This window comes from Lathamus discolor, chromosome 6, assembly GCF_037157495.1.
Source record: "Lathamus discolor isolate bLatDis1 chromosome 6, bLatDis1.hap1, whole genome shotgun sequence".
Classification (NCBI taxonomy): domain Eukaryota; kingdom Metazoa; phylum Chordata; class Aves; order Psittaciformes; family Psittacidae; genus Lathamus; species Lathamus discolor.
The window spans coordinates 51,812,153-51,838,564 of record NC_088889.1 but is presented as its reverse complement, the minus strand read 5'-3'; the positions used below and the strand labels follow the sequence as shown (position 1 = coordinate 51,838,564).

General features: G+C 39.7%; 1 protein-coding gene across 3 annotated transcripts in view; it reads left to right on the top strand.

The window, feature by feature from the left end:
* The window catches only part of CHID1 (chitinase domain containing 1), a 146,960-nt gene that overhangs the window by 38,617 nt on the left and 81,931 nt on the right, over positions 1-26,412 (top strand). For all 3 annotated transcript variants that reach the window (XM_065682681.1, XM_065682679.1, XM_065682680.1), the window contains exons 9-10: positions 7,791-7,892; positions 10,266-10,421. In XM_065682681.1, coding sequence (XP_065538753.1) covers positions 7,791-7,892; positions 10,266-10,421 — 258 coding nt within the window. The remainder of the gene's footprint in view (positions 1-7,790; positions 7,893-10,265; positions 10,422-26,412) is intronic.

Sequence of the window (26,412 nt, the reverse complement as noted above, 5' to 3'; positions counted from 1 at the left end):
CTGACCAAGGACTTTTTGAGTCTCATGCTCTGCCAGGGAGGAGGGGAAGCCGGGAGGAGGCAGAGACAGGACCCCTGACCTAAACTAACCAAAGAGGTATTCCATACCACAGCACGTCATGCCCAGTATATAAACTGGGGGCAGTTACCCGGAAGGGCTAGATCACTGCTTGGGTCGGGCTGGGTATCGGTTGATGGGTGGTGAGCGGTTGTATTCTCTTCCCTTGTTATTTCCCTTATCATTATTAGTATTGGTGGTAGCAGTAGTGGTTTGTGTTATACCGTAGTTACTGGACTGTTCTTATCTCAACCCATGGGAGTTACATTCTTTGGATTCTTCTCCCCATCCCTCCGGAAGCGGTGGGGGAGGAAGGGGTGGGGAGTGAGTGAGCAGCTGTGTGGCTGTGTTGCCGACTGGGCTTAAACCACAACACTGTGTTTAAACTCTGATTTAACTGAGATTTGGATAACATAATTGCATCCAGTTCTTCAGCTCTTGCAACTTGTTCCTTATAAAAGAAGTGGAAGAAAGAATGCTGTATTAGAAATGCTTGTGTATGTATTTGAACACTAAGCATCCATATTTTCTGAAATGCTTAATGAGTAATATGCATCTCTGCAAAAGCCTTGATATGTTGCTGTCTGCAAGGATGTGCTCATTGAGGGAGAGCAGTCAGAGATGGAGATCATGCTGTGCTTTGTAAAATCTCCAGTCAGCTGCATGGAATTCAGCTCCTCACTATGTATGATATTTATTTTCATCTCTCTGAGAATCTTTTTTTTTTTTTTTTTTGTTAATCATTTGATATGGTCACATTCTTTTTTTAACAGCAGGGATTAAATCTGTAATTATTGTTCATGGCTTTGAACAGCAGTCTTGTGTCAAGGTCCTGTTGTTGACTTGCCTGCTTCTTCCAATACTGTTGCAGACAGGTCTTACTACTTTATTTTTATTCCTGAGGTAGCAAGCTGTCTGTAAGCTTCATCTCTTCTGTTCTTCGTCTCTCTGCAAAAGCTTTTTTAGCACTTCACCAGTTTCAAACAAATTGACATAGGCATAGAGTTTTAATAGTCAGGTCCTTGCTATTTTATGAAAATAGGCAGCTGGACAGATGAAGATGACCCATCTCTTTTTCCCAAGATCCAGCAGCGAGCAGGACTTATAAATGGAACATATGTAAGACACCAGAGAATCTAGTTGCAAAACATCGATTGGAACCAGGATCCACATAGAGCTGTTTTCTGAGTCCTGATAGTGGAGCATTACTTCAGTGAGCTGTCATCCTTACAGAGTTTTTGAGAACATAAAAAGAGATAGTATAGCTACAAAACTGTCAAGAGGATTTTTCCTGAAAAGAAAATGGTTTCAGATCTAGTTTGTTTATGCATTTGGCTACTTCATTATCAATTCCTACAACTGTGTGATGCACAGGGTAGAGTTCTTTCTCCTGTTTGCTGTAAAACAGACTGCATACAGGAAGAAACACTGAATTCTTATTCAATGATTGTGCTTTAACTGAATTCACTGGTCTGTTCAAAAAATGCGATAGCATTATACTTGAATGCTCCTTACTGGAAGGAGTTATGAAAACCAATAATATATGATGGTGAAGAAAAGATGGGAGAAGGGAAGATTTACAAACAGTTGCTTTACAGCAAAAATGGAGAATTATACACCACAAGAAAATTAGGTCATTACCAAGAAGATGACTTCTGAAATAGATATATACAGGAAACAGAAATTCAGTCAGCTTTCCATTATTGAGGCCTGTTGAACAACGTGAGGATACAGAAAATTCCTCTTTTATGAGGGAAGGAGAGTGTGAGATAACTGAACAAGAATGCAGTTCAAACTTACAGGGAATAGAAGTCAGTTTTTTGTTTTTTTTTTTTTTTTACTTCATTTTGAGTGCAATCATAGTGAAACAAGAAGTAATTGAGAATGTAGATTCATTTGAAAGTAAATGAATGCAGCTTGTATGCTTGAAGTGTTTTTTCCAGTCTTTCAATGTGAAAGACTACAAAGTCAAAACCTTACAGAAATACTTACCAGTAAATCACTAATGGGAATTCTGATACATATGACCACATACTATTTGGAAGTCTCAGGTAATAGATATTCTAGTCTATGAAGCAAACTCCTCTGCAGTTATTTTAGATGTGAAAGAATAGAATGGTAGAAAGGAACTGTAAAACTAAGCTCTGTATACGGAAATACCAAGGTAAGCAGATGACTCCTTCAAGTCTGTGATGTTGTCCCTATAATAGTTTCTGTATATAAGTGTAGAAGCATGCCATAGGAAAATACTGACAAATTGTCAGGAATATGTGTATATAAGACTTATGCTTTCAAGGGAATATTTGTTCCTTTCTTCCTGTGTTGTCTAGCAGAAATCTGGGTCAGGAGCCTACAAATGGAAATGGAAAATCTCTCAACTAAGTACAAAAACTTCTTGGTCAAGTCAAAAGTGGCATAGCTAAGAATGGGAAGATACTAATACTGGGCTAGATAAACCAGGCTTCAGCAGGAAAGTCTGTATTTTATGTGGTGGAAGCTTCATCCAGGAAATGGGCTGGTCTAAAACAAAAGCGCTGATGGGTCTCAGGGACAGATGTGCTCCACAAAAAAAAAAAAAAAAAAAAAAAGTAGACTGAGTTTTTTCGTTGTTTTTTTGTTGGTTTTTTTTTTTTTTCACTCAGTAACTCAGTGGTTCCCTACAAAGAGACAGGAAAGATAAAATCTTAGAACAGTTAGGGTTGGAAAGGAACTTAAGATCATCAAGTTCCAACCTCCTTGCCCATTCCAGTGCCTCACCACCCTAACAGGAAAGAATTTCCTCCTTATATCCGATCTAAACTTCCCCCGTTTAACTTTTAACTCATTACCCCTTCTCCTGTCACTACAGTCCCTAATGAAGAGTCCCTCCCCATCATCCTTATAAGCCCCTTTCAGATACTGGAAGGCTGCTATGAGCCCTCCATGCAGCCTTCTCTTCTCCAGGCTGAACAATCCCAACTTTCTCAGCCTGTCTTCATGTGGGAGGTGCTCCAGTCCCCTGATCATCCTCGTTGCCCTCCTCTGCACTTGTTCCAACAGTTCCATGTCCTTTTTATGTTGTGGACACCAGAGCTGCACACAGTACTCCAGGTGAGGTCTCACAAGAGCAGAGTAGAGGGGCAGGATCACCTCCTTTGACCTGCTGGTCACACTCCTTTTGATGCAGCCCAGGATACGGTTGGCTTTCTGGGCTGCGAGTGCATGCTGCCGGCTCGTGTTCATTTTTTCATCGACCAACACCCCCAAGTCCTTCTGTGCAGGGCTGCTCTGAATCTCTTCTCCACCCAGCCTGTAGGTGTGCCTGGGATTGCTGTGACCCAGGTGTAGGACCTTGCACTTGTCATGGTTAAACATCACGAGGTTGGCATCAGCCAGGCTCACAAGCGTGTCAGGGTTCCTCTGGATGGCATCCCTTCCCTCCAGCGTATCAACCAAACCACACAGCTTGGTGTCATCAGCAAACTTGCTGTGGGTGCACTCAATCCCACTGTCCATGTCACTGACAAAGATGTTGAACAAGACAGGTCCCAAGACCGATCCCTGAGGGACACCACTCGTTACTGGTCTCCAGCCGGACATCGAGCCATTAACCACAACTCTTCGTGTGTGGCCATCCAGCCAGTTCTTTATCCACCGAGTGGTCCATCCATCAAATTGATGTCTCCAATTTAGAGACCAGGATGTCATGTGGGACAGTGTCGAGCTCTTTGCACAAGTCCAGGTAGATGATGTCAGCTGCTTTACCCCTGTCCATCAGTTCCACAGCCCCATCACAGAAGGCCACCAAATTGGTCAGGCAGGATTTCCCCTTAGTGAAGCCATGCTGGCTGTCACCAAGCACCTTGTTGTTTTTCATGTGCCTTAGCATGCCTTCCAGGAGAACCTGCTCCAAGATTTTACCAGGCACAGAGGTGAGACTGACTGGTCTGTAATTCCCCGGGTCATCCATTTTCCCCTTCTTGAAAATGGGGGTTATATTTCCCTTTTTCCAGTCGTCAGGAACTTCACCTGACTGCCATGATTTTTCAAATATGATGGACAGTGGGCTTTGGGACCCCTGGTGGCTATTTCTTCATCACTTTGTTTTAGGATCGTTGTCATACCAGTAACCACCAGGTGGTTCTGGCAAAGCTTATCTTAGTTGTTAACAAAGCCTAACATCCTTGAAGTTACTTATTTACAACCCTGTTCTTCAGCCAGCCCCATTCTTCAGTGTTTATAGTACATGTTGCATAATTTCAGTGTATTTTTAGACCAGTAGGAGTGGGTTTCTTTAAACAGCAGATTCTGTTGTATTCAGTGTTCAATTTAGCTCTTTTAATGAGTACATTTGTTAGACTCCAAATGAGATGTAATTTTTGAACTGTGTCTTATGGTGAACTGAAAGCAAATGAAGCAGTTCAGAGGTCAGGATTAATTCTGTGCAAAGAGACTTTTCAGGTATATTAAATGATTTGCTTTTCCTATTATACATGTTCATACACCTGACTTCTGCTCCTTCTTACTTGTAATGTTTATAATGAGCAGATAAAATTACCAAGGGTTTAGTCATATGATAATTTAATAACAAGCTGTCTTTAGTATGTATATTGTGCAGTGCTTATAAATGATGATGAAGTTTCTGCCGCTTCACTGAGTATTTTGGAAATAGTACTTAGGGCTCAGAAGAATGACAGGCTATTGGCTTAGACTTGGAAACTTCTATTCTCAATGTCCATCAAATACGATGGACAGTGGCTTATCGACTTCATTCGCCAGCTCCTTCAGGGCCTGTGGATGGGTTCCATCAGGTCCCATGGACTTGTGCACATTCAGGTTCTTAAGATGGTCTCAAACCAGATCCTCTCCTACAGTGGGCCTAATGTGTTTATTCTCACAGTCCCTGTGTCAGCCTTCCAAGACTTGGGTGGTGCGGTAAGAGCATTTTCCAGTGAAGACTGAGTCAAAGAAGTCATTAAGAATCTCAGCCTTCTCAAAATCCAGGGTAGCCAGTTCTCCCAATAGCATACCTGCCTTTGAGTTAAGGTTGTGCTTAAATATCAAAATGATTGGAAAACTTCAGATAAGAAGCATAACAGCTGTTGAAAAATATTTAGGTTTTTATCCTTGAGTGCCAGTTTTCTTGACTCAGTGATTCTTAGGGCATGAATCAAAGACTTACAGTTTTGCTCCAGTGAACAGTTTCCCAAGGTGCTTGACTAGAGGAGAGTTGACTGGTGGTGCTCCTTGAGCTGGTGAGTGGTACTTGCCTTCTGTGAAGCATGGTGGTGTTTTAACACTATCCATGACTGGATGAAGCATATTCATTGCTGCTGGATTTGTTCCAAGTTGAAAACTTATGACCTTGCTCCTCAGATGGCATTCCTGTGTAGTGGAAGTGGTTCAGTTACATGTTTGCTTTGGAGAAAATGGAGAAAATTATAGCAATAATCAATTTCAACCTGGTTTTGTTTTTGCTTTAGTTTCATTCTTTCCCCCTCTCGTAGTCCTTGACACTGTATATGAAAAACGGATGTAGAAGGCAAGTTACACATACAGATTTCATTAAAGTACTACCCAGCTTAATCTCTAAAGCAATCCAACTTGCCTTAATATCTAATACACAGAATAATTACTTTTTATACTCTTCCCTTCATGAGTAATCACAATCAATTTACTGAAAATGTGGTTTGCTAGTTTGCATTGGGGAGTTGTTTTGCCTACAGTTGCCATGACATTGTTTCAAAGATGTCTTTCATCTTCCTTATTCTTATAGAACAACTGTAGTTTGCAGTTGCAGTAAATGACAAGCAGATAACTATAAAAAAAAAAAGAGGCCCACCAGTAGGTTCCAGAGTGAAGGTCTGTTTTAATTTGTTAAAACCACAGAAGGAAAAGGATGGGATTTCTCTGTAACATGACAAGTAGACCAGTGGTTCTGAAAATTTGAGACTTCCAGAACTCCACTATGTTTCACTATTACAGCTATATAATCCAGTGTATGCTTCATCAGTTTTATTGACCTGACTTGCAAATATCATTCATGCTTTGCTCCCGTATAACATGACAGGCACGTTAAATAATTTAATCTGCTCCACTGTGTAACCTATGTTCTGTTATCCTCTCTCCTAATGTGATGGAATGGTAGAACAGAAAGTAAACTGATAAATGAACACTGCTATGCACTGATGACCTATTCAGCACATATTGTTGGATGAAGAATTTACACATCCAAAAAGTGATAAGGTCAAAAAAAAAAAAGTGATTTTTTTTTTTTCCCCCCAGTTTATTACTTGCATCTGTCACTGAGCATCTTGTTTGGTTTTAACATTTAAGATGGAACATGAGTGGTTCGAATGTGTACCTTGTCTAGACAGAGGTTGCGTACTAACTTCTGTATCAAGTAGCAGCTTATTATACTACTGGGAAGGTCTGGGTTCTTCAGTCTCTGCTCTGCTCTCTAGAGGAATCTTGTGTAATCCTCTAAGTTTGCCCTTAAATGGCAGAGTGGCACCACAGAGTTTGTAGCTGTTAAACCATGGGGTTTTTTTAATCTCTTCTCTCTCTTCCTCTATCCCTTCCCTCTCCTTTCCTTATGTTCCCTTAGGAACCCTGCTGTCCCAGGCTGTTTAGGATAATATGTGACTTCCCTTTCTCGTCTTAATATGCTTAATGTGCTTTAGAGCACTCAGCCTGACAACAGCTTCTCCTTTTTTGTTCAGTCCCATCTTTGCAATGCGATTAAGGCTGCCTTATGTTCCCTGCTGTGCTATGTGTGCTGCTAGTTCAAAGTTAATGAATTCTCTTCGAAACAGATTCAGCGTTTTCAGGCAACTTGCATGCATTGTTTCTGAGTTGAATGGTTGAAGGAAGTCAGTAGCCTCTGTGAGTCCAAAACTGTCAAAAATACAACCCCTCAACCATGAAGCTAAAGCAGATGTTGACCCAGTGCTAGATTTTGTAAATCAAGAATAAGCAAAAAAAGGGGGAAGTAAAAAAATCATGTTTCATATTTCATGCAAAGACATGCAGAAGGCATAACTAGACTTCCATCTAGAGAAGGTCATCGAATAGATTTCTTGTCTTCCCCTTCCCTCTTTCCCCCCTCCTTTCTTCCCTCCCCCCCGGTGAAAGAAATGGATGCGGTTTTGTCTAAAGAAAGGTTTTTGGTAGTTTTTTGCTAAAATCAGGCAGTTGTATTGGCCTTCTGCTTTAGTGACTTTACTGGGGAGGGAATGGAAAGAAACCGAAATGTTTTTTACCAGTGAGAGAATGTCTTAAGTAGAGTACAACCTTAAGTTACTGTTCTATTTGAGATGAAAAAAAAAATTACCTTTGGTTTGTATTAACAGTTGCACCCATCCATTTTTTTAAGTATGGCTTAGATAACTTAATCATACAAGTATCAAAACCAGCATGACAAGCCAAGCAAGTACAGGTTTTGTAAAAGCTTTTAGAGTTCAGTTCATTGATACCACATCTCTTATCAGTATTGTAGCCACGCTGGAAATGCTTATTTGGTAAGTATGGTGTGGAAGTCTGATTCTTCCCACTGGCAACATAAGTAGTATTGATTTTATTTCTCTACTTAAACATTTATTATAAGAATGGCATTGCAGTAGCTTTGTTTTGCCACCTTTGGAATGAAAGATTTTTCTTACCTGAGCAAATGGTATGAAACCTGAAGGAGAGAATAAGCCAGGTTACTGTAGTAATTAATCTCTTCCTGTTTTTGTTTTGGTTTGTTTTAAAAGGACTAACCAGCCAGGAATGTTCACAAAGAAAGAATTTGATCAGTTGGCCTCAGCAATAGACAGCTTCAGTCTCATGACATACGACTATTCAACACTGCAGCGGTAAGACTCCATCTAACATTACAAAAAAGATTGCTGAAGGAGCTGACTCCCAGTTAAGTCACTATTAAATCTACAGTATGAGGTAATTTTTTTAGTAAAGTGGATAGTGTGTTGCAACTGTATCATATACATTGATAATATGAGGTTTTGGATTAGTAATTAGGATAGGTGAATTTTGAACAAGCCAAGAGCTCAGGACATTGTTTAAGGGGAGAATATATTTGGCACCCAGATATTGTGAAAGGCTTTGTACTCAAGGTAAAAAAAATATTATTTTACTATTTCCACAATATTTACTCTTTTCCAGGGCAGGTTCTTTTGTTATTACTTTTTAGCACAGTTCTGCAGGATAGGTACATGAATAATCTAATACATGTCAGTTGTGCTTCAAAGCTAATTTTTTCAACAGTGACAACTCATTTGCCTCATCCTAAGCAGCAGAGTGCCTTTTGGCAACACTGCTAATGTGGATATGTTTTGCCATTCTTCCACTAGTGCCTCCCATGTACTGATACAGCTGCTTATGCAGCAGTTCATCAAACCACATCAGGGAACTGATCTGACTGGAAAATAATACAGAACCTCACTCTTGTACATGAATACTAATTTTCGGGAATATTAGTTAATACTTTTAACCGAGTGAAAGTGGAACAGCAGTGGAGCTGAGGTCCTTAAACTCTGCAGGGACTCATTATGTTACTGTTCTCCAAAAGCATGGTTCACTTCACCTCAAATTGTAGGTAAAAGACATGCTTTTGGAATTCCTGTTAGATTCTATGTGTCTTGCTTCAAGGTGACTGTCCAGAGTTAATATTTGTGGTAAACTGGCAGATTTAGAAATGCCATAATTTTTGGTTTTTATTAAATCACTAAAATCTTTGTTACCTGTAGTATGTTAGCATTTTGATAATGTCTAGACTAGGATAATTTTCTAGCAGAAAGGAACTTTTGTCTCTTCTGAAAAGAATTTGTATACCTGCTTCCCCAGGCCTGTCTCTGCATCTTCAAGCCGAGCAACCTAGCGGAGAATAAACATAGACAGTAATATGTACTGAAGTTAAAACAATTTTTTGTTACTCTCCTGCTGGAATATGCAGCATAGATGTATCCAGTTTAGGTTTCCTCTAGGTAAATCTGAGATATATGAAGATGAAGTAATAAGGGCTTTTGTACATGCTATACAAACCCATCTGGAAACCTTAATGCATTTCAAAATTCTGTGCTGTATGCTACGTCTTTGCTGTGTGGCAAAGCTGCACCATGCTTTGTGCCATGTTAAAATCACAGCTTGTAGTACAGTCACATCTTTATACTTTCACTGGTGCTTTAAATTACTTAGACCTGACTTGGAGTTCCTAATCTTTTTACTCGAAAGGAGGAGGGAAGCATTCTTCAGTTCATACCCACTGTATTTGAAATAAATATAGTTTACGACATGTAATGCTCTTAGTCTGAGAAAGGATTTGATAGAAAGAAATAAAATCCTTTTTTTGCCTTAATTTGCTTTGATTGGTCTGAGTATGTGAAATGCAGGATAATACATATTGTTTTCTCACTATTCTTTTGCCTTTAAATATGCACACAATTTCCAGCAACATTCCTGTACAGTATTAGCAGATTGAGTTTTAATGGCATAGATATCCGGAAGGCTCTGAGGCAGGTACTTAGAAGGCAGTAGGTGTTGTTGATATTTGTAAAACTAGAATATGCTTTTCCTTTTACCATGTTAGTGAGTGTTTGCGATAAAGTCTGCTCTCCTCTCTGATGAGAGAAGAGTGGAAAAAGCATCATGTCCTGATGCTGTATGTGTGACAGTTCATTTACTCTGTGAATTAAGGCTCTACCCTTGTTCTTAATTTAGGTTTTTGTTGAGTAGTTGCCTGTTTAGGGTTTTGTCCATAAATAAGCCTCAAAACAATTATTGAAACCAATCACTGATTTTTCTAGTTCTTTTTGTAAATAAATGGTGGATTTTGTCCCAGTATGTCATGCCAATTTACAGTAAAAACATTGAGGATGTTATTGGAAAAAAGCTGAAGTCATACAGAGTTGTGAATTACTGTAGAGGCATTGTGCCAGGCCCATTGACAAAATGTCCTAGGTGGAAACCTTTTCTTACCCACTCTAAGATGTTTTGTGTCCCTTCACCTTGGAAGGGAATCACAAAGTCAAGAGTGGGGCAAGCATGTTTTGTACTTCAGCACTTCAAGCCACTAGAGAATGTACATTTAACCTTTATAGACTGTAGGCTAACCTTCAATGATTTTTGTGTGCCATAGTTTGCTCTTTACAAATATGCTAGGCAAAAAGAGAAGGCCAAGAATGAATGTGCACTTTTTCTGACAACCTGTTTGTTTCTTGCTAACTTGACAGACCTGGTCCAAATTCCCCTCTGCCCTGGGTACGAGCCTGTGTTCAAGTACTGGATCCTGATTCAAAATGGAGGAGTAAAATACTTTTAGGGCTGAATTTCTATGGCATGGACTATTCTGCTTTGGGAGCCTCTGGGGAGCCAATCCTTGGTAGCAGGTAAGACTTCTCTGAATAGTAAGTGCTTATGTATGATATATGATCACAAAACTCAGAAATTTACACGTATTCTTGTTTAGAAATACGGATGTATAACAAAGAAGTGTCAAAAGTGATAAATCTGCACTTGAAAATAGTAGCTCAGTAGTTAAGAGTAAGATCTGTAGCTTCTCTTCCCTGTAGAAAAGTCCAGATAGATAGCACAGTTATCCTGTCAGAAGTTCTATGGGAAAATGATTTGTGTTCTCTCTTTTCTCTGTGGTTGTATATGCAGTTTGCTATCTGTGTGTTAAAATGTTCTGCAGTGTTCTCTTACTGTGTGTATCATTTCGGAGATTCAGGCAGTTGACCCAAAGATTGTTTCTCTTGGTTCCTGAAGTTGTTACCTGTTACTCTGAAACGTGATACTGGTTTCAACCAGCAATATGCCACCAAGTTTTTTTGAGTAGAAAAAGCCGCAATAAGCTCAATTGGAGACAAAAATCTGTAACAAGATCAAGGGAAGTGTTCCAAAGCAAGTCTGAAATTTCATATTGATTCTCAGCGGAAAATGGTTTCTTTAATTTTGGGTAACAACCACCTATAATGACAGTGAGCTTTGTACAAATACAAAGTCAGGGTATAGTACATCAAGCCAGAATTAAAGTGAGAAAACCAGTTTGAATTTGGCAGGAAAATCAACTTTATTCAGAAGCTTGTCATTAATTTATCAAGTAGAACGAAGCCAAATGGAAATAAACCTAAAGCATAAGAGGTGAGTGTTCTCACTTTCACAGGTTACTAAATTCATTACACCAGAATATTTCAGTATAGTAACAGATTGCATGTTAGGCACTGAAATATTATCTGAGGTGGACTGTATAGGGTAAAGGCTTATAATCTTTTATGCCCATTCCTTCAGTTAAGCAAACACGTTGTCATCATTGCACTTGCCTCTGCTGTCTTCCAGCTTCACCTTGGCTATTTGCAGGGGTGTAATACTGTAGACACAGTTTTATCCCAATGCTGAACTGTGTTTGAATCTGCCTGAAAAATAGAAAATGAGTGGGGAAAAATAAAGCCATTGTGTTCAGTGAAAGGTATATAGTGAGTATATCAGATGGCTTCTGTAAAGTTAGTTGTAGTGGTTAGGCAGGAAAAATAATGAAGTATTGTTGATTTACAAGCCTAATTATACAAGCTCAACACAATTAATGTAGCTTCACTGTAATATTTACAGTTCCTTTTGCAGGTAGGATTATAGCACTATCTAGCAGAATAAACTGATCTTGCTTTTTTCTAAACTGCAACTTTCGGAATGAAGTTTCTACTTTAAAACATAGTGCACACTGGGATAGCATCTACTTTTATGTTTCATAGATTCTTCTGACTATAGTATAGTGTTAATTCATGATCCTTTTTAATTAATGACAAATAGTTAAGACTCATCTATGATTAACTTCTAATGAAAGAGGCTATGTTTACTTGGATGTTGACCACTGGTGCAGAGTACAAGACAATGTTTTATACAGAGAATGGTCCTGTTAACATATTCTTCATTGATAGACCATGATATTGTAATCTTTCACGTATTTGCCAGAAGCAGGGTTCTGGACAGAATCTTTAAGAGACTTGGAGTTTATACATAAAACACATTAATTTTCACTTTGATGCCTTACCTTTTAAACATTGGTCAATGGTTTAAGTCGATTTTTCCAGAAGTACTTTTTTGAGCGTGTACTGTTATGTATTAGTCTTCACTATATGTGTTATGTAGTAATGTAAAACAGGTTCAAAATAGGTACAACAGCTTCGAAATAGGCCAAGCTTCTGACTTAAAGAAAACAGTGGGTACAGCTTGTTCAGAGATGCTTTTCTCCCCTTCCTTCAAAAAAGCTTCCCTCATATTCCACTATTAATACTCTGGCTGTGTCAGGGTTGTTTTTTTTTTTTTTTTTTTTTTGTTCTAGAATAACACAAATGGCTGAGGGTGATCTATTCCTTCTCATTTATTTTTATAACTGCTTCATACTACTTAAGAGGCTGCTCAGAAGCTATGTACAGTGTAGAAGTGGATGGCTTGATTATTTATTTTTCTCACCTTGAATCCTTGGTGAGTTTGAGCTTCCAGTTCCTTGGTGATTGTAATGCAGTGTTAGGTAGGACCTGTAAAAAGTGTTCAAGAATTGAGTCATGGCTCCCTTAAGGCACCCTCCATATGTTGTTGTGATACTGATGTTAAAAGAAAGTACTGGTATTAACTAAATAGATCTTGAATGAATTTTAAGTGCAGTATGGTGTGACAATTTTTTGTAGTAGATTTACGTTCAGGTTACTCCATCTGAAATATATTCCATGTGCAACATGCCAGTGCTCCTTGGCACACTGTAAGGTGCACGCTGTCTTGCTGAAATATATTCAGAATCTGATCATCTTTAATAAGAGAGTTGGAGAATTGTAAGCTTTAGTGACAAACTATATTCTCAAGTTCTTTGATGTGAAGGTAGCATGCACTTAAGTTGATTATTAGTATAGTTTATGCATAGGATTACAAGATGAGTGCAGAAACTTTTGCTGGGCTCATGTTTGTTTTTTCTTTTATGATAGAAATTAAGTGATGGAAAGAGGCTTGAAACCTAGATTTTATTCACTGAATATTTTTGCTGTCAGGAAGTGCATAAAATAACTTTCAATAGTATTCCTCTTTGCATGAAATATTATCTGGCAGTGTTTTTTTTTAATTCAGAATGTAATCTAAAGGTAGAAGTGCTTGGTTACCATTTTGCTGAAAAGATATACAGCCTTTACGTGTAATATCCTTTTTCCTTCATACATGCCATATAAAGTTGCATATGTATGTGTATGATTCTAAGTGATTGTGTACCGATGTATATATGTAAATATCAGGATTAAATGAAATGAAAACAATTTTTCTTTTATGACAAAATGTAGTTTGTCGTTGGGTGTTGTTACAGTAAGAACTACAGCTTGTATTTGCAGTAACAATGTGTTTGTCTTGCAGTTTAGTTACAAGTATTACTTGTCACTCTCAGAGATTATAGTACATCCTGGTGCTTTAATGAACCAGGTACTATTGTTTAGCTGCAGGGAAGGTACTGTCTGTATTTTGTTCTGACATAATCTGTATGAAAACCTAAGCAGGAAATAAAGGTGATATGCTTGTGATTCCCCAAATTGCCGCTGGTGCTTCTGGCAATGTTTTCTGTCCTCTGGCTGTCAAGAATCAGGTGTCTGTACTGCTAAGATGTAGTCATTAAATTTTACCACTGTATTAAAAGCCTGTTAGAACACAACCATCTGGTGTTGCTGACTTTTTTGCTCTAATGATCAGTTTGTTCCAGCATGTCCTCTATTGGTACTGCAATCTGACAGTATTTCTTCTTCACCTCAAAAGTGTATGTCTTGGGTAAATAATTCCTCAGTATACACTGAAGTTTAAGAAATCATTCAGCCTTTCTGCAGAATCTTCAGCTTTGAGTTCTTTTTCAGCAAGCTCCTCAATCTCAGGAGCTGCTTCTGATATACTTTCTTTGCTTTTAGCTATCTGCTCTTCAAAATCTGTCTTAATCATTGGGACTTTATAAAGTTTTACCCATTGCTTTCTTTTGCCTCCTCATGGGAGGTTAGACAACAGTGCAATGGCATTTTCCATTACATGCCATCTAAAGTCTGGAGCCATTATGACCTGGACCAAAAGGGAACTGATAATAAATTGTTAGCTGTGAATTAAAAGCTGTGTAAATCAAAAGCTATCATGTGGCAATGGTGCCATTTATGTTTAATAAATCAGCCTTATTTATATTGAGCATATCCCTTCTAAGTTTAATGTGTTAAAAGACTTTTTTTTTTTACGCATAGTGCTGAAAGAGGGAAGATACATCTCTGCTGTTCTACTTGGTTGTATCTAACTTCTGAATATTTTCTGCATCCAGGCTGCTTTTGTTCCAAACATAGCTGTTGAAAATAGATATATGAATAACTCCATTGTTGTGATTCAGTGCTGTGTGTGCTTACCTTTTACTTAAAGGAATCTGAATAGGGATTTTAATGTTAATTTTTAAACACTCAAGAAGACTGATACATTTCCAGTTGAAGGAAGGGAGAAACTAATTTGGCAATGCATTGTGCTATTCAGGGATTGAAAATAAGATGACTTGAAAGCCATGTGAGAATGTAGAGTTCTACTGAGAATTTTATTGGCTGACTGCCATTCTGTAAATAGCTGATAATAAAAAGTGGTACACTGAAGTAGTTAGAGGTGAGCTTTATCCCTGAATTACCATGACTGTCTTTATTAGCAGCAATTTAAGAAACTTTGGGCCAACTGTGACTGTGATTTTTGTCTTATAGAAGGTAGCAAAAACCTTATGCAAGGGATGCTTTTACTCTTCAAATTTCAAGGCTTTTACAGCATTTTGCTTCATGCTGTAATTCTCTCAGGATTTTGATTACTTCAGTGCATACCAGAATTATGTTTCCTGATTTAATCCATTTTGTTCATGGAGATACTAATATTTCAAATATTGACAAGATGCTAATATTTCAAATAAGCTGATGGGCCAATTGGTTCTGCAGGATTGAACATCCTCTTGATCTGTTGTCCACCTCTCTGCTTAATCGGAGAAACTGTTTAGCTCTTTCTTCTGAAACTGTGCTGCTGGTTGAGATGGTAAAATCATGGCAGTCATAGGAGGAAGTTATAATTGGGCCTGGAACTGGGAAGGAGTTACTTCTGTATTACAAATGTCTAAATAATTCAGGGGTGATTCAAGTGGTTTATTCCATTAAATTCCACTTTCTCCCAGGATATTGTGTGGCTTACATTGTATATCTGTCCCTCCCTTCCTGTAGGTAAGGAAGGTGAGTGTGAGCTGTTGGCTGAAAGCAAAAGACCAGTTAATTCATATAAAGTAGATAGAATATTTTATGAAATAAAATTGTTTCAGCCTGTTCAAGTTGTAAATATGATGTTAAATACAAAAGCTGCTATATTTGGGTTTTACATAAAACACATTCCTTATATCTTTAGAACTGAGGAAAAGGTTTATAAGGCATATGACTGATTCTGAAGTTCAGTTGTACAATGGTGTATTGACTGTGGGTGAGTATGTATATCTCAGTGCATCTGTTTATTAAAAAAATGTAGTCAGTTATGATGTACATTTTAAATGGTGAGCATGTTGCTGTGAAATGTGCTCTTTGTCTCAGGATCTTTTTTTAATGACAAATTTAGTACAGGCAATATTTAGGCAGTCAAATGTTGACAAAATAATAATTACTTAGTCCTTCATTGCCTTGTTGTATTTTAAACATTAGAAGATAGCATGATGGAATTGGAAAAGACTACTTCTTTAACTTAAACAAAGGGAAGAGCCAGAAACCTTTATTGTAAGTTAAGTTTACTTACCTTCATAAATCTGCATGTGGGTGTATGCAGCCAGTATAAAGTGAAATAAACTCATTGCTTTGGAAGCCTTATTTGGGCTGGTGAGATCACTCGCCAGTGGCAGACCTAAACCCACTACTAGCCCTGACTGATTCTCTTCAAAGAACATCTAACAGATACCACTATGTGTGTATCCAGATTTATCCACTATCAGTTCCTTAGTGCCTGTTGCCCCATCCTTTCTCCTGCTCAGTGCTGAGAGCAGTGATTATGTTTGCCTTGTTGACCATCACCTGTGAGATACTCACTGTGTTCACTTCTACTGGAAACCAACTGGGGAGCAGTGTGAAAATGGCCTCCTGTAAATGTTCAGTCCCTTTATGAATTAGCCTAGAGCTGGCTAAGTGCACTGTGCTGACTTGTTGGATCGTATGCAGTATAGATTCCTCTGGGAAGCTTCTGATTCTGAAGGCATGAATTCCTCGTCTTTTTGAGCCAAAAGACGGCAGCCTGGGTGAAGTCCATGCCTTCAGCACCGGAGCGAGGGGGAACACCGCATCCAGGGCCTCAGTTCTGAGTGGCGAGAGCCCCCGAGGCAGCCCCAAGCCCTCGCCAGGCCTTGCCCAGGACCCGCAGGTCTCCTGAGGCGAGCAGGGACTCACAGGGGGCGCGGCGCGGCAGTTGGCGCTGGCGGTTGGCAGTGGTGAGCAGCCGCCTGAGGGCGGGGACCAGCGCTAGGGCCCGGTCCGGGAGCTCTGCTTTGGCTGCCCCGGCGGCGGGTATCAGAGCAGAGCGTCCCCAAGAGTCCATAGTAGTCATCAGAGGTAGGTGTCCTCGTGGAGGTGTCTGGAGTTGTCTCCTTGAAGGTACCCTGTGGAGTGTGTCTCGTGGAGTTGTCCTTATGGTGATGTCTCATGGAGGGTGTTCCTCAGGGTCTATAGTAGTCACTGGTGGAGAGTGTCCTCATGGAGGTTTCCTTCTGGAGTCATGGCAATGGCTCCTCTTCATGATTACCTTTTTCCCCTTTTATGACAGGGGAGGAGGGGGAGGGAAAGTATCTCTGTTGTTCATGTTATGTGTTATGTGTTCCTGGTGGACCAGCTTCCCTGGTCTTGCAGCCAGCCAACTGCACGTGTCTGCAGCGATTCTTGGGACGATCGACAGAAGCGTCTTACCTCAGCTCTTTCCCACTCATCTCTCAGGCAATGGTTGGTGGAGTCCCAGTTCAGCTCCTCACACCCTTTTCCCAAGCAGTGGACATTGGAGTCTTATCTCAACCCCCCCCAACCATCTCTGAGATAAAAGATAGGTGAATTCCATCTCAGCTTGTCATACCAATCTTTGAGACAATGGACTGTGGAATCCCATCTCAACTTCTCATACCAATCTTTGGGACAGTGGACAGTGGAGACTGATTTCAGATCAGTCTCTCCCAGGCACCCAGATAGAGCTGACGAGAGAGGAGGCTGCACCCAGAACTCGAAGTGTAAAAAGTGCCTTGACTTATTTCTTGAGGCAAGGGTGCACAGTGGACAGGGCTGCACTCTGTGCACCCTGATGGAGGCCCTCCTGCAGCAAGTGGGGGAGCTGCGGGGAGACTGTCAGTAGGCTAAAGGTATACCAGGGAAGCTGACAGGGAGCTGGACTGCTTGCTCCAGGCCCAAACTGTTCAGGGCCCACAAGTCCCCACCATAGCACATGCAGAAAATGATGGCATTAACCTAGGAAGCTGGGAGCTAATAAAAAAAAAAAAAAAAAGAGGGAGAAGAGGACAATTAAAAGCAAGGAGCTTCCTCCAAAATCCAGCATCCCCACCCAGAACCGCTTTGCAGTTCTGCAGGGGGCTAATGAGGAAATGCACACCTCACCAAATGAACATCCTGCTGATGCACCAGTAAAGAGGATCACTACTAGTGCCTCCAGGAGAAGCGGTGTGTCATAGTAGTAGACTCTAGTAATAGTAGGCAGGTCAAAGTAAACTCTACTTTGAAAGGCCCTGACCCAGTCTCAAGGGTGGTGTGTTGCCTACTAGGGGCTTGGATCAGGGATGTTGTGGAGAGGCTGCCTGGTCTAGTAAGTCCCACTGACTACTACCCACTTCTTGTGGTCCATGTGCGTGCTAGTGATATTGACGGCAGTAGCCTGTGAATCGTTAAGGAGGACTACAGAGTCCTGGGAGAGGTGCTTGGGGGCTCTGGGGCTCAGATAGCTTTTTCATCGATCCTCCAGGTCAAAAAGGAGGACCTTGGAAAGACCAGGCAGATTTGGCAGGTTAATAAATGGTTAGAATAGTGGTGCCATAGTCAGGGGTTTGGTTATTTAGAGCATAGGACTCAATTTGGACCAGGTCTGCTGGAGCCTGGTGAAGCTGGTCTGATGAAGGGGAAGAGCTGCTTTGGTAAGAGACTTGCCAGGCTGGTCAAGGCAGCTTTAAACTAGATGTACTGGGGGAGAGGGATACCTATCCATCCCAACATTCCCAGTCAGTTGCCAGCAACTTTGTTAAATGCATAGAGCGATGCAGAGATATTTCAGTCGCTCCAGCCAATGGGTCAGCTTTATTTGGAGCTCAGCTCAGATGCCTCTAAACAAATGCCCATAGTATGGGCAGTAAATGAGAGGAATTAGAGATGTGTCCATTGCAATGGGGATATGACATTATTGGTATCATAGAAGCATGGTGGGATGGCTCTTATGACTGAAGTGTTGGAACGGAAGGTTGTAGGCTCTTCAAGAAACACAGGCCAGGCAGATGGGGAGGGGGAGTTGCTATTTATGTCGGTGATAGGCTGGAAAGTATGGAACTCTGTCTGGGGACAGGTGATGAGTCAACAGAGAGCTTGTGGGTCAGGGTAAACAGGAGAATAGCGATGGGAGACATTACTGTGGGGATCTGTTACAGGCCACCCAATTAAGAGGACTTTGTGGATGAAGCTCTCTATAGACAGATAGGAGTAGCCTCACACTTGCAGGCTGTTATCCTCATGGAGGACTTTAACCATCCTGATATCTGTTGGAGGGACGGTGCAGCCCGGCACAAGCAATCCAGGATGTTCCTTGATTGTGTGGAAGACAACTTGCTCTTGCAAGTAATTGAGGAACCAACAAGGAGAGGTGCCATGCCTGACCTCGTGCTCACCAAAAGGGAAGGGGCTGGTTGGGAATGTGACACTTCAAGGTAGCTTTGGCTGTAGTGATCATGAAATGGTCAAATTTGAGATCCTCAGGACAGTGAGAAGCGCATGCAGCAAGCTCACTGCCCTGGACTTCAAGAGAGCAGACTTTAGCCTCTTCAGGAACCTGCTTAGTAAGGTTCCATGCGATATAGCCATAGAGGGTAGGGGGACCAGAGACTGTTGGTTGATGTTCAAGGATCAGCTGCTACAAGCTCAGGAGTGTTGTGTCCTGACTAGAAGGAAATGCGGCAGGAGGGCCAGGAGACCTCCGTGGATAGATAACATGCTGCTGAGAGAACTTAAATGGAAAAAAAGAAGCTTATAAAAGGTGAAAGCAAGGACTGGTGACCTGGGAAGAATTGATGGTGTTGTCCAGGAAGCTATGGAACAAGTCAGGAAAGCTAAGGCCCAGTTAGAATTGAGTCTGGCAAGAGGAAGGGCTTCTGTAGGTATGTAGCAAACAAAAGACAGACAAGGGATAATGTGGGCCCTCTCTGGATGCTAGCAGAACTGGCTACCCTGGATTTGGTCTCCAAATCCAATGACTTTTTTTGCTTCAGTCTTCACCGGCAAGTGGTCTGACCGTGCCACCTGTGTCTTGGAAGGAAGATGCAGGGAGTGTGAGAATGAAGACCTTAAGGCCATTGTAGGAGAGGATCAGGTTCAAGATCATCTTAGGAACCTGAATGTGCACAAGTAAATGGGATCTGATGAAATCCATTTGCAGGGTCTGAAGAAGCTGGCAGATCAAGTTGCTAACCACTGTCCATCATATATGAAAAATCATGGCAGTCAGGTAAAGTTCCTGACAGCTGGAAAAAAGGGTAATGTAACCCCCATTTTCAGTAAGGGGAAAATGGAAGACCCAGGGAACTACAGACTAATCAGTCTCACCTCTGTGCCTGGCAAAATCTTGGAGCAGATTCTCCTAGAAGGCATGCTAAGGCACATGAAAAACAATAAGGTGGTTGGTGACAGACAGCATGGCTTCACTAAGGGGAAATGCTGCCTGACCAATTTGGTGGCCTTCTATGATGGGACTGCAGACCTGATAGATACAGGCAAAGCAGTTGACATCATCTGCCTAGACTTGTGCAAAGTGTTCGACACTGTCCCACATGGCATCCTTATCTCTAAACTGGTGGGACATAAATTTGATGGATGGACCACTCAGTGGATAAAGAATTGGCTGGATGGATGCATGCAGAGTGTTGTGGTCAATGGCTCAGTGTCCAATTGGAGACAGGTAATGAGGAGTGTCCCTCAGGGGTTGGGGTTGGGTCCAGTCTTGTTCAACATCTTTGTCGGTGACGTGGACAGTGGGATTGAGTGCGCCCTCAGCAAGTTGTGTGGTTCGGTTGATATGCTGGAGGGAAAGAATGCCATCCAGAGGGACCTTAATGTAGTTGAGAGGTGGGCCAATGCCAACCTCATGAAGTTTAACCATGCCAAGTGCAAGGTCCTACACTTGGGTCAGGGCAGTCCCAGGCACAGCAACAGGTTGGGCAGAGAAGAGATTCAGAGCAGCCTGGGGAAGGACTTGGGAGTGTTTGGGGTTTTGTTTTTTTTCTTTTTTGGCCTAGTGAAGCTAGTCTGAATATCATCAGTATAGAAGTTGAATTAACTTTCTTGGTAACTCAGTATCATTTCAGTTGGTTGAATTTATAGGAAGACAATTACAGTTTGCTGTTGCTAAAGAGCACCACTTTCAAAGCTTTATTTAGCAAGCTCTGAAACTTTGGGTAAAAATCTTGATAAAGCACATTTCCTTGCCTTCCCTTCCTTCCCCCCAAGTCTGCTAAAGTCATGTCTTCATTACTTGGCTATGTGAATGCTATCAAGCAGACTGGCAGAGAAGTGCTGTGCACCCAGTACTTTGGGGCTTTTTTCTTTGGCATGACTATAACCTGGTCGTGTGGACTGAAACTCGTCAGCTGTTAGTGTGCCTTTTCTGCTGTCTTATCCAAAAAGCCCCAAAACCCGATCCATTTCATGCACTCTGAAACTGCTCCATGATGCAGACCAAAGTATGGTGTTAGCTTTTCTTGTAAAGTCTCTGTCCTGATGTGACCAAGAAGTCTGTAGGCACAGTGGTACAGTCTAAATGCCTCCTTTCTTTTTGGCACAATGCCTTTGAGCAGTACACTGGAAAAAGGGGGGAAAAAAGTAAAGTTGCAAAGCATAAGATAAGGGAACAGGAAAGAATTCTGTACAATTATTTCAACATTTCTCAAGGCTGTTTTTTGTGCACGGTTGTTTAAGGTTCACAGGAAGTGTACATATTTATTACAATTCTCAAGAAAAGTAGTAGTCGCAGTGTGAAAGTATGCAATGATCTCATTTCTGATGAAAGAACTTGCTAACCAAGTCATGAACCAGCATGGAAATATGTAACTCGGGAGTAGGGTTGAAGCTTGAAGCCTTGAAGTAATACTTACAGAAGACAGTAATGGAGCTTATAGGTACGCAGTTTTTGAAGTGATGGAAGTGCAAGTGTGTTCCAGAACATAAACAGCTTATGATTTGTGCAAACAGCTTGTTTGCACTTGGTGTTATGCAGCAGGTGATTGAATGAGATTTCTGGTGATAACATGCAGCAGCAGCGTAAGGTCCAATAATTTTTTTTTTACATTTTGATGGGTATCTCAGTTTATTATTAACACCAGGAAGCAGAGGGAGGAGGGGGCTTCCCTCCCTAAATTATTTCATGCCTGTTTTAGGAAAATGGATCAAGAAATGTTAGTAATAAATTTTAGCTGAAGTAGTTCTTGGATTTTGTGCTCTAAAAATAGGAGAGCTGCATTTCAGAATGTTTCTGGAACATACTGTTGTTCTTGTCTAAGATAGAAATCATGGCATACTGAGATACTTAATCTACATTTAGGAATTACAGTGTTATGAAAATTATTTCAGATAAATCATTTGTAAACTCAATGAAATTTACAAGATTATGCCCAAAATATAGATATATATCCTAAATAGTTATTTATTTCTGACAGTTTTATGTATGTCATTTCCATGTGTAAATCAAACGTTTGTTTTGTTACCCTGGTCTAGAAAGAAACTGTCTTTGAGAAAAGTGAGAATATCTTCATAAACCACATCTTTGTAAACCTTTTGCAAATAGCTTCTGCCTTTTGTCATTTACTTGCCCTTAAGGTTGGGGAGGGGAAAAAAAAATTCCACCAGAATGGTATTGCATGTAAAGTTCAAGGTCACTGCATTGCCATGCTTAGAGCAGGTACATGCACTTACCTGTTTGTGAGTGAGGACACTGATCAGGCAAGAGGGTTGAAATGGAGTCTGTACGTTCTGTGACCTAGTTTCTGTAAGACTGGGGATAGTCATACTGCCAACCTCACATACAGGTTAGAGGGGTATAGATGGCAGGTAGCGCTTGCAGTCTTGAATGTAAGATTATCTACTGCAGTTGTTAAAGGCCAGAAGAGGTGTACTTATCGTTAGTGTTTCCTTGTATTTGGCAAAATTTAGAGACATCAGTGTTTTACAAGATTTTTTTTTTTTTTCCCCTGTTTGAGTGAAAGCTAAGTGACTCCCAGTAACTTCTTTCTTATGTTGTTTCCAGCTGAGGAGAAGTTGTGGGTTAAAGGTCTGTGCTTAATATGCTGAACATTTTGAGCCACAAACCTGGGAAAACACTGCAGCTTTAAAGTCAGTGAAGCTGTCTCTTTCTATATTCTTGCACTGCTTTGAACTATTTTTAATGGATTTAGATATAGCTACATTTCATTTGATTCTACATTTTATAGTAATTTTCACTATTTTTTGTAGTACATTTTCACATTACAGTGTGAAAAAATTCAACATAGAAGTCTAATATATTTTTGTATTGACAGCATGAGTGAAGTTCTGATTGCTCTAGGGAATAATAATCTGTAGAATTGGTCCTAGATTTTAGCATTTGTGGATTATAAGCCTACAGAGAGAAATCAAAGAGAGATGCATCCTTAGGAGCACCTTTATGTACCAAATCTGGGAAACTAAATTGTTTGTTGGAAATTGGCATTGCAGAGCCCTCATTACCCGGTGAATACACAATGTTAACTGTGGGGATAATAGTGTCTCTACTGTTAACACTGAAACTTTGAGTTATAAATATGATGTGGTGTATCATATCGTCTTGTCTGCCTCTTACTTAAAAATCTAAAATCTGTTTTCTCTGTATTGGGTTTTCACTGGGGTGCATATTTTCTTGTTGTTTTGTTTGTGTTGTTTTGGGGTTGTGGGTTTGAGATTTGGGTTTTTTTTATTTTTTGACACTGTCTTACCTGGGCCCAGGCATTCTGAAGTGTTTCGTTTATCCTGGTTTTAATTCTGTCCTTGAGTTTGCATATTGAAGGCCAGCTGAACAATTCTCTTTTTCCTGATGTATGTATCCTTGGGAAAGTGAATTTGAAGACAGAGGAATGGGTAGAACAGTTAAAGATGAATGGTAAATTGTATGTAATTTTTAATTGTCAAGTATGGTAGTATGTGTGATTCTTTTTTCTGATTTAGAAACAAATATACTCAAGAATATTTCTTTTTATTCTTCCACGCAAATCTAAACACAAAAGAAAACTAGTCAGTCTGGTGATGGAAATGTCAGTGAAAGCCAGCTTTTTATTAAGAAATTAAAATTTAACTAAGGTGCTTGATAAGTGTAATGCCAGCATTTACTTGGCAACTGTGTTAAGAATAATTGAAAATCTGCGTGTTTTTAAAGCAAAAATTTATAATGGAACCATGAGCTTACCTGAAGTAACATACAGATAATTTGCAAAGAAACCATTTGCCATTAGTCTTTTGCGAAATGGTCATTACCAAACAGCATAATAAAGGAGTGATGACATGTATTGCTATGTACACTAAGATCTTCCTATATATTTAAGTAATATTTTGTTAGAATCTGTTTATAGTACCATGAGAAAGAGATGTATGAAAAGGTGTGTATTGGGAACATAAATTTAAAATCTTCAAGTGCAGTAGTTGATAGATTTAAGCAATTGGGACTCTGTGGCAACAGGTGAAACAATTTGTTGTAAAGGACTCCTCAATAATTTTGTACTTGAATATGAAAACAAGTGATCTTTTAGGTGCAGTAAGGAAAAGTAAATGTCTTCAAATATAACAGTAGGTTTTGAGCATGGAAAAAGAATATTATGGAGCTGACATGGAGCTGTTGGTTTCAAATGACATTAATGTGCCTACTTTCACATGTGCTGTTCAGAACTGCAGTCCAAATAATTTCTTTTCCATTCAGTTTCTCAAAGTTCACTGCAGTTACTTACTAGAATTTCCTTCTAAGCAGTGGACACAATTTAAGATCATCCTCTCTGCTCTGCTACATGTTGACAGCTTCTCATTTGAAATTGGAGTGTTTCTGTTCACATGGATCTGATGGGAAGTTATCTTTGGAGTTCCAGAGCTTTTATTCCTGTACATTCTATGAAGAAAAAGCATTGAAGCAGTCTAATGTGATTCACTGTGGTACTTATAGAGGGTTTAAAATTTTAGGAACGGGTTATTTAAAAAATAGGTATTTTTGCACGTTCGTAGAATCCGAATAACAAAATGTGCTCACAGGCTACTAGAGTAGCATTAGCTAATCTAGATCATGTTTTCTACTTGGCTGTTTATATTTTGTCCACTCTGCTGAATCTTCCTTGGATTCTGACATTTATTTATCTGCTTTTTAAATGTCTTTGTTCCTCCTTGAGGGAGTTTAGAAATCTCTGTAATTAAAATGTTTTGGCAGCTTTAATTTCTTTGGTATCTGAATTCTAGTAATAGGATGTTTCTTGAGCTGTAAAACTTTAAAGAGCTGCTGATTTATACAATAAAACCTTTTTGTTCATGGGATAATACATTTATTTTCAGAGCTTATTTTCACATTAAATTTTTCTGCTTGAAAATCTTTGTTTTGATTGTTATTAGCAATGAGAAATACATTTTAACATTTATCTGGTTTAGCATATTTTACACATGAAGCCTGCAGCTCAGAATATCCATGTCCACTGAAAAACTACTGATTCGTGAAAGTGAGTCTTCAGCCGGCACATAATCAGACATAAAGGCAAGGAGAGTAATGGAAAAGAGGCTTTTGACGCTAACTTTCCTTCATTTATGTAAATGCATAATGTGAACAATGCTTGTATATGTATTTATTCAGTACTATTATATCAGTTTTAAAGCTGATTTTACTTTCCCCAGTCCATTCTCTGGTAGCGAGTAGAAGGTAAGTTGAACTAGCAATATTTATAGAAATATGGGGGGGTGGGGGGGTGGAAATCCTTGCAGGAGTAAGTCTGAGTCATATTTAAAAAAAAAGCCATAGGTTGACTGTTTCAACGCAGGTGTTGGACCTTGAAGAAAGAAATAAAAATCATAAAATTGTGGCATTAGTGATAGAAATCTATACTTATTTACTGCAAAATGCTCAAATTCTGAATTTAACTTATTCGTAAAGCTGCTAATTTCAGTATGTGGAGCAATGATTTTCTGTATTCAGTTTTCATAACTGTTAAAGGTTGGAGCATTTTATGGACATTTAGTATGATTGTGTTTTTAAGGATGCGTAAAACCCAAGTAGTTTTATTATTAGGATATTAAGTGTAACGTACACTATTGATGACCATGATGTAATGCTCTAGCGCAGTGGTGCAAAATGTCTTTAGTTTCCCTTTTTCCTTTAGTGTTTTGCCATTTTAATCATTGTAGTGTACTGACTACGTTTCTGTAGCTATATTTCCAAGTTTAGTAGAATAATAAGGCAGTCATTCGTCAATGGAATCTTGTTCCAATATTTTAACAAAAATTAACATCTTAATTAGGTAACCTGCCTTGCCTTTTGCATCTTCATTGAACAGTTTCTATTTATGTTTAAATACAGCTTTTATTGTTCTACTTGAAGCCATCCTTTAAATAATCTGACCCGGTAACACAGGACTTTTTACCTTCAGAATGTCTGGGGTTTTTTTGTGGTGTGATTTTTGGTTATTTTTGTGTTTGGGTTTTTTTTTCCCTCTGGGATTGTGAGACTGAGGCCCCTGTATTTCATTACTGGCTGCTGCTAATGTAGTATCTGAGGATAAGTGTCGTGTAAATTTTTTTTTTCCTTTGCCTGTATTTTGTTAAATAAGTCAATATGCCTGATAACTAAGAGTGCTATGCTGGGGGGAACAAAGCTCCCCATCCGCTTCAAAGCAAACTGTAATATAGCACTAGAACTGTTATGTGGCTTGGAGAGCAAATGATAGGAAAATGTATTCAAAAAGTCAGGCATCTGTGAAGAGAGACCCTTGTTCTTTAGCCTAGCAAGATAAAGATACAAGGTTATGCTTATGAAGGGAAAGGAAACAATATGAAGATGAAAAGGCAGAATTTTTAGTCGAGCTAAAACTGTTCTTTTTCATTTCCTTTCTCCGTT